The sequence below is a fragment of the Oncorhynchus clarkii genome, chromosome 33, assembly GCF_045791955.1.
Source record: "Oncorhynchus clarkii lewisi isolate Uvic-CL-2024 chromosome 33, UVic_Ocla_1.0, whole genome shotgun sequence".
In the NCBI taxonomy this organism is placed as follows: Eukaryota; Metazoa; Chordata; class Actinopteri; order Salmoniformes; family Salmonidae; genus Oncorhynchus; species Oncorhynchus clarkii.
Window position 1 is genome coordinate 32,801,171 of NC_092179.1, and position 7,952 is coordinate 32,809,122.

At 39.0% G+C, this 7,952-nt stretch overlaps 1 protein-coding gene across 1 annotated transcript in view; it reads left to right on the forward strand.

The window, feature by feature from the left end:
* LOC139392577 (calcium channel, voltage-dependent, alpha 2/delta subunit 4a) overlaps positions 1 to 7,952 on the forward strand; it is a 273,156-nt gene that overhangs the window by 99,328 nt on the left and 165,876 nt on the right. The window contains exons 24-25 of the mRNA XM_071140645.1: positions 4,777 to 4,794; positions 7,360 to 7,487. Of these exons, the coding sequence (XP_070996746.1) occupies positions 4,777 to 4,794; positions 7,360 to 7,487 (146 nt within the window). The remainder of the gene's footprint in view (positions 1 to 4,776; positions 4,795 to 7,359; positions 7,488 to 7,952) is intronic.

Consider the following 7,952-nt stretch of genomic DNA (forward strand, 5'->3'; position numbering starts at 1 on the left):
GTATTATATATGGACTCTGGTTTAGAGGTAGTGTATTATATAGGCCCTATGGACTCTGGTTTAGAGGTAGTGTATTATATATGGACTCTGGTTTAGAGGTAGTGTATTATATAGGCCCTATGGACTCTGGTTTAGAGGTAGTGTATTATATAGGCCCTATGTACTCTGGTTTAGAGGTAGTGTATTATATATGGACTCTGGTTTAGAGGTAGTGTATTATATAGGCCCTATGGACTCTGGTTTAGAGGTAGTGTATTATAAAGGCCCTATGGACTCTGGTTTAGAGGTAGTGTATTATATAGGCCCTATGGACTCTGGTTTAGAGGTAGTGTATTATATATGGACTCTGGTTTAGAGGTAGTGTATTATATAGGCCCTATGTACTCTGGTTTAGAGGTAGTGTATTATATATGGACTCTGGTTTAGAGGTAGTGTATTATATAGGCCCTATGGACTCTGGTTGAGGTAGTGTATTATATATGGACTCTGGTTTAGAGGTAGTGTATTATATATGGACTCTGGTTTAGAGGTAGTGTATTATATAGGCCCTATGGACTCTGGTTTAGAGGTAGTGTATTATAAAGGCCCTATGGACTCTGGTTTAGAGGTAGTGTATTATATAGGCCCTATGGACTCTGGTTTAGAGGTAGTGTATTATATAGGCCCTATGGACTCTGGTTTAGAGGTAGTGTATTATATATGGACTCTGGTTTAGAGGTAGTGTATTATATAGGCCCTATGGACTCTGGTTTAGAGGTAGTGTATTATACAGTGCCTTGCGAAAGTATTCGGCCCCCTTGAACTTTGCGACCTTTTGCCACATTTCAGGCTTCAAACATAAAGATATAAAACTGTATTTTTTTGTGAAGAATCAACAACAAGTGGGACACAATCATGAAGTGGAACGACATTTATTGGATATTTCAAACTTTTTTAACAAATCAAAAACTGAAAAATTGGGCGTGCAAAATTATTCAGCCCCCTTAAGTTAATACTTTGTAGCGCCACCTTTTGCTGCGATTACAGCTGTAAGTCGCTTGGGGTATGTCTCTATCAGTTTTGCACATCGAGAGACTGACATTTTTTCCCATTCCTCCTTGCAAAACAGCTCGAGCTCAGTGAGGTTGGATGGAGAACATTTGTGAACAGCAGTTTTCAGTTCTTTCCACAGATTCTCGATTGGATTCAGGTCTGGACTTTGACTTGGCCATTCTAACACCTGGATATGTTTATTTTTGAACCATTCCATTGTAGATTTTGCTTTATGTTTTGGATCATTGTCTTGTTGGAAGACAAATCTTCGTCCCAGTCTCAAGTCTTTTGCAGACTCTATCAGGTTTTCTTCCAGAATGGTCCTGTATTTGGCTCCATCCATCTTCCCATCAATTTTAACCATCTTCCCTGTCCCTGCTGAAGAAAAGCAGGCCCAAACCATTATGCTGCCACCACCATGTTTGACAGTGGGGATGGTGTGTTCAGCTGTGTTGCTTTTACGCCAAACATAACGTTTTGCATTGTTGCCAAAAAGTTCAATTTTGGTTTCATCTGACCAGAGCACCTTCTTCCACATGTTTGGTGTGTCTCCCAGGTGGCTTGTGGCAAACTTTAAACAACACTTTTTATGGATATCTTTAAGAAATGGCTTTCTTCTTGCCACTCTTCCATAAAGGCCAGATTTGTGCAATATACGACTGATTGTTGTCCTATGGACAGAGTCTCCCACCTCAGCTGTAGATCTCTGCAGTTCATCCAGAGTGATCATGGGCCTCTTGGCTGCATCTCTGATCAGTCTTCTCCTTGTATGAGCTGAAAGTTTAGAGGGACGGCCAGGTCTTGGTAGATTTGCAGTGGTCTGATACTCCTTCCATTTCAATATTATCGCTTGCACAGTGCTCCTTGGGATGTTTAAAGCTTGGGAAATCTTTTTGTATCCAAATCCGGCTTTAAACTTCTTCACAACAGTATCTCGGACCTGCCTGGTGTGTTCCTTGTTCTTCATGATGCTCTCTGCGCTTTTAACGGACCTCTGAGACTATCACAGTGCAGGTGCATTTATACGGAGACTTGATTACACACAGGTGGATTGTATTTATCATCATTAGTCATTTAGGTCAACATTGGATCATTCAGAGATCCTCATTGAACTTCTGGAGAGAGTTTGCTGCACTGAAAGTAAAGGGGCTGAATAATTTTGCACGCCCAATTTTTCCGTTTTTGATTTGTTAAAAAAGTTTGAAATATCCAATAAATGTCGTTCCACTTCATGATTGTGTCCCACTTGTTGTTGATTCTTCACAAAAAAATACAGTTTTATATCTTTATGTTTGAAGCCTGAAATGTGGCAAAAGGTCGCAAAGTTCAAGGGGGCCGAATACTTTCGCAAGGCACTGTATATGGACTCTGGTTGAGGTAGTGTATTATATATGGACTCTGGTTTAGAGGTAGTGTATTATATAGGCCCTATGGACTCTGGTTTAGAGGTAGTGTATTATATAGGCCCTATGGACTCTGGTTTAGAGGTAGTGTATTATATATGGACTCTGGTTTAGAGGTAGTGTATTATAAAGGCCCTATGGACTCTGGTAGTGTATTATAAAGGCCCTATGGATTCTGGTTGAGGTAGTGTATTATAAAGGGATTAGAGTAGCATTTGGGACCCATCCGTTTGATTTGAAATTTGTTTTGAAAACGAACTTGCCGACTCTGCAAAATGGAGAGTCCCTCTTACAGCGCTGGTGGACAGGGATGGTGGACAGGGATGGTGGACAGGGATGGTGGACAGGGATGGTGGACAGGGATGGCCGGGTTATGGCTCTTATTGCTGAGGGACGTGTTTGTGTTGTTTCCTTTGTGGAGATATTACCCCTTGAATTGATATTACCTATAGCCCCTTGAATTGATATTACCTATAGCCCCTTGAATTGATATTACCTATAGCCCCTTGAATTGATATTACCTATAGCCCCTTGAATTGATATTACCTATAGTGTAACGGTTTTCTATATGAGAAGGAGAGTCGGACCAAAATGCGGCGTGTAGATTGCGATCCATGTTTATTGTGACTATAGCAACACGAATCTAAATACAAACAGTGCAAAATAATAAACGTAATGAAAACCGAAACAGCCTAAACTGGTGCAAACTAACACTAAGGACAATCACCCACAAACACACAGTGAAACCCAGGCTACCTAAATATGGTTCCCAATCAGAGACAATGACTAACACCTGCCTCTGATTGAGAACCATATCAGGCCAGACATAGAAATAGACAAACAAGACATCCAACATAGAATGCCCACCCAGTTCACGTCCTGACCAACACTAAAACAAGGAAAACACACACGAACGATGGTCAGAACGTGACATATAGCCCCTTGAATTGATATTACCTATAGCCCCTTTGAATTGAAATTACCTTCAGAAATATGCTCCTGTGGACTATCATGGCCCTCTAGTGGGTGATGAAGGTACTGCCGGGTCCACTGGCGGTTGGTGGAACCTTAATTTGGGAGGACAGGCTTGTGGTACTGGCTGGAGCGACATTAGTGGAATGGTATCACATATATCAATCACACGGTTTCCATGTGTTTGAGGCCATTCCATTCGCTCCTTCCAGCCATTATTATGAGTCGTCCTCCCCTCAGCAGCCTCCTCTGGTCAGGGCATCTAGGTTGTCCAATACAGTAGAGGAGAGTGGGGTAAGATGAGACATTCTTTACATTCAGCATCACTCTGTCATAGGAAAGTAAAGTTACAGTAAACATATCTTGTCTGCAGGACAGGGTAAATTAAGCCACCTACAAATGTCTGTACAGAATATTACCACTACCATTTTAAAACCATGTCTTATCTTTATTTCTTAAACACAATTCGTCACAATTGCTTTTTTTGGGGGGTCTTTTTATGGATCTTTTAACACAGGCTTCATACCTAACAAACACTTTGTGATTTGTAAGCACTTTTAACACAGGCCAGGTCCTGTTGTTACCTCATATCCCAGAGATAGTACCTTGCATTACGCCTGGGAAGAAAACACTTAAATTTGATCAATTTACCTCATGGCCATTGGCTCAATTTACCCCAAGGCACACATTTTGACTATATTAGCCCACACAGCTACAGCTACAATGATGACCTTTCATGTCAGGTTCAGGACCTCATATTGAAGCTGATATAGACCCCCACTGATGTATAGAACAATCCTAAAACGATCTACTTAGTTTTAGATACCAGCATTATGAAACCTACTGTATAACAACACATTTGACTTGGGGAAAGTCTGGTTTTTTGACGTACTGTAACTTCCTTACCCCTTTTTCCATGTGGTTTCTTCCTTCACTGACTCCATGAAATGAAGACCTCTTCCTAAATATTTGGTTAAATTATTAATGTGGTGTATTGTTTCCTAGAAACAAGGGTGGCTCAATTTACCCTTTTGGATCAATTTACCCCTTTAGCTCAATTTACCCATTTGGCTCAATTTACCCCTTTAGCTCAATTTACCCATTTGGCTCAATTTACCCATTTGGCTCAATTTACCCCTTTGGCTCAATTTACCACATGGATCAATTTACCCCTTTGGCTCAATTTACCCATTTGGCTCAATTTACCCCTTTGGCTCAATTTACCCCACTCTCCCCTCTACACACTGCTTCAACAACAATTGTTCTTCTGACATGGTTGCTTTCTGAATCTGGCTAACTCTCTGTATTTTACCATGTACCCCTCACCCCTTCTTGTGACCTGTGACCATCCCAACTCCTGTGTTTCCAGACCAAAGGTCTTCTCCAAGTCAGTACATGACAGAAAATGACCTGATTTTGGTTCATTTTGGTCTTAAAGGTTTATTTTCGTTGCAAAAAGCAAGCTTCAATGGACCGGCTTCTGCATCTCTATCCCTTGCAGAAGCAAAGCTTTTAACTAGGACCAAAACAGTAGATTATAATCCTGTAGATCATTTTAACTAGGACCAAAACAGTAGATTATAATCCTGTAGATCATTTTAACTAGGACCAAAACAGTAGATTATAATCCTGTAGATCATTTTAACTAGGACCAAGACAGTAGATTATAATCCTGTAGGTCATTTTAACTAGGACCAAAACAGATTAGAATCCTGTAGGTCATTTTAACTAGGACCAAAACAGTAGATTATAATCCTGTAGATCATTTTAACTAGGACCAAAACATATTATAATCCTGTAGGTCCTTTTAACTAGAACCAAAACAGATTATAATCCTGTAGGTCATTTTAACTTGGACCAAAACAGATTATAATCGTGTAGGTCATTTTAACTAGGACCAAAACAGTAGAGTATAATCCTGTAGGTCATTTTAACTAGGACCAAAACAGTAGATTATAATCCTGTAGGTCATTTTAACTAGGACCAAAACAGTAGATTATAATCCTGTAGGTCATTTTAACTAGGACCAAAACAGTAGAGTATAATTCTGTAGGTCATTTTAACTAGGACCATGACAGTAGATTATAATCCTGTAGATAATTTTAACTAGGACCAAGACAGTAGATTATAATCCTGTAGATCATTTTAACTAGGACCAAGACAGTAGATTATAATCCTGTAGGTCATTTTAACTAGGACCAAGACAGTAGATTATAATCCTGTAGGTCATTTTAACTAGGACCAAGACAGTAGATTATAATCCTGTAGATCATTTTAACTAGGACCAAGACAGTTTAGAATCCTGTAGGTCATTTTAACTAGGACCAAAACAGTAGATTATAATCCTGTAGATCATTTTAACTAGGACCAAAACAGATTATAATCCTGTAGGTCCTTTTAACTAGAACCAAAACAGATTATAATCCTGTAGGTCATTTTAACTTGGACCAAAACAGATTATAATCGTGTAGGTCATTTTAACTAGGACCAAAACAGTAGAGTATAATTCTGTAGGTCATTTTAACTAGGACCATGACAGTAGATTATAATCCTGTAGATCATTTTAACTAGGACCAAGACAGTAGATTATAATCCTGTAGATCATTTTAACTAGGACCAAGACAGTAGATTATAATCCTGTTGATCATTTTAACTAGGACCAAGACAGTAGATTATAATCCTGTAGATCATTTTAACTAGGACCAAGACAGTAGATTATAATCCTGTAGATCCCATCCCAGCGATAATGCCTTGCATTACACACGGCAAGAAAACCCTTCAATTTGCTCAACTTGCCATTGGCTCAATCATTGGCTCAATTTACCCCAAACATTTTGACTATATTAGCCCACGCAGCTACAGCTATAAGAATGGTCTTTCATGCCAGGTTTAAGTCCTCATATTAAAGTTTATATAGACCCCAACTAATGTATAGAACAATCTTAAAATGATCTACTTTGGTTTAGTTAAAGCTTTTAACTAATACCGAGACAGTAGATTATAATCCTGTTGATCATTTTAACTAGGACCAAGACAGTAGATTATAATCCTGTAGGTCATTTTAACTAGGACCAAAACAGATTAGAATCCTGTAGGTCATTTTAACTAGGACCAAAACAGTAGATTATAATCCTGTAGATCATTTTAACTAGGACCAAAACAGATTATAATCCTGTAGGTCCTTTTAACTAGAACCAAAACAGATTATAATCCTGTAGGTCATTTTAACTAGGACCAAAACAGTAGATTATAATCCTGTAGGTCATTTTAACTAGGACCAAAACAGTAGATTATAATCCTGTAGGTCATTTTAACTGGGACCAAAACAGTAGAGTATAATTCTGTAGGTCATTTTAACTAGGACCATGACAGTAGATTATAATCCTGTAGATCATGTTAACTAGGATCAAGACAGTAGATCATAATCCTGTAGGTCATTTTAACTAGGACCAAGACAGTAGATTATAATCCTGTAGATCATTTTAACTAGGACCAAGACAGTAGATTATAATCCTGTAGATCATTTTAACTAGGACCAAGACAGTAGATTATAATCCTGTGAATCATTTTAACTAGGACCAAGACAGTAGATTCTAATCCTGTAGATCATTTTAACTAGGACCAAGACAGTAGATTATAATCCTGTAGATCATTTTAACTAGGACCAAGACAGTAGATTATAATCCTGCAGGTCATTTTAACTAGGACCAAGACAGTAGATTATAATCCTGTAGATCCCAGCCTGCCTTCCTCGCTCTGCACTGGCTTCTTGCTTTACAATTGATTTCAACATTTTGGCAACACTTTATGAAAGCTTTCACTAAAAAGCCTTTTAAACGCTTATAGATGTTTACAAATGCTCATAAATGTTTTTTTTTTATATTTGATTGATTACTTAAATCAATAAGTAATCATTTGTATCGGTGTTACACCCAATTCTGACCCCTCACAGGAAATTCCTGTCTCCGTCGGACAAGGAGAACATCTTTACGATGGACCACTTCCCCGTGTGGTATCGCCGCGCTGCAGAGTACCCCGCCGGCAAGTTCCTGTACTACATCCCCAAAGAGGACACCAGAGGTAGGGACTACTTTCTCTCTGCTCCACCACACACTGTTGTGATTGTCTTGTAACATTACAATAACCACCTTATTTATACCCATATGGAGTCTGGGACAACAACTGAACAGTTACACCAGGAGTAGGAACTACTTTCTACTTTCAGAGGTAGGGACTACTTTCTACTTTCAGAGGTAGGGACTACTTTCTACTTTCAGGGGTAGGGACTACTTTCTACTTTCAGGGGTAGGGACTACTTTCTACTTTCAGAGGTAGGGACTACTTTCTCTCTGTTCTCCCACTCTGTAGCCAGGGCAAGTTGGCCAGTTAATCAATAAATGCCATTAAGAAAAGGATGAAAACGCCATGCTTTACCAACTGAGCTACAGAGGATCAATAGCTGTCATGTTTGTGACTGTCTTGTCAAAGTACAATAACCACCTAATACAATGTCCTTGTGGAGTTTAAATAAACTGAATAGTAACA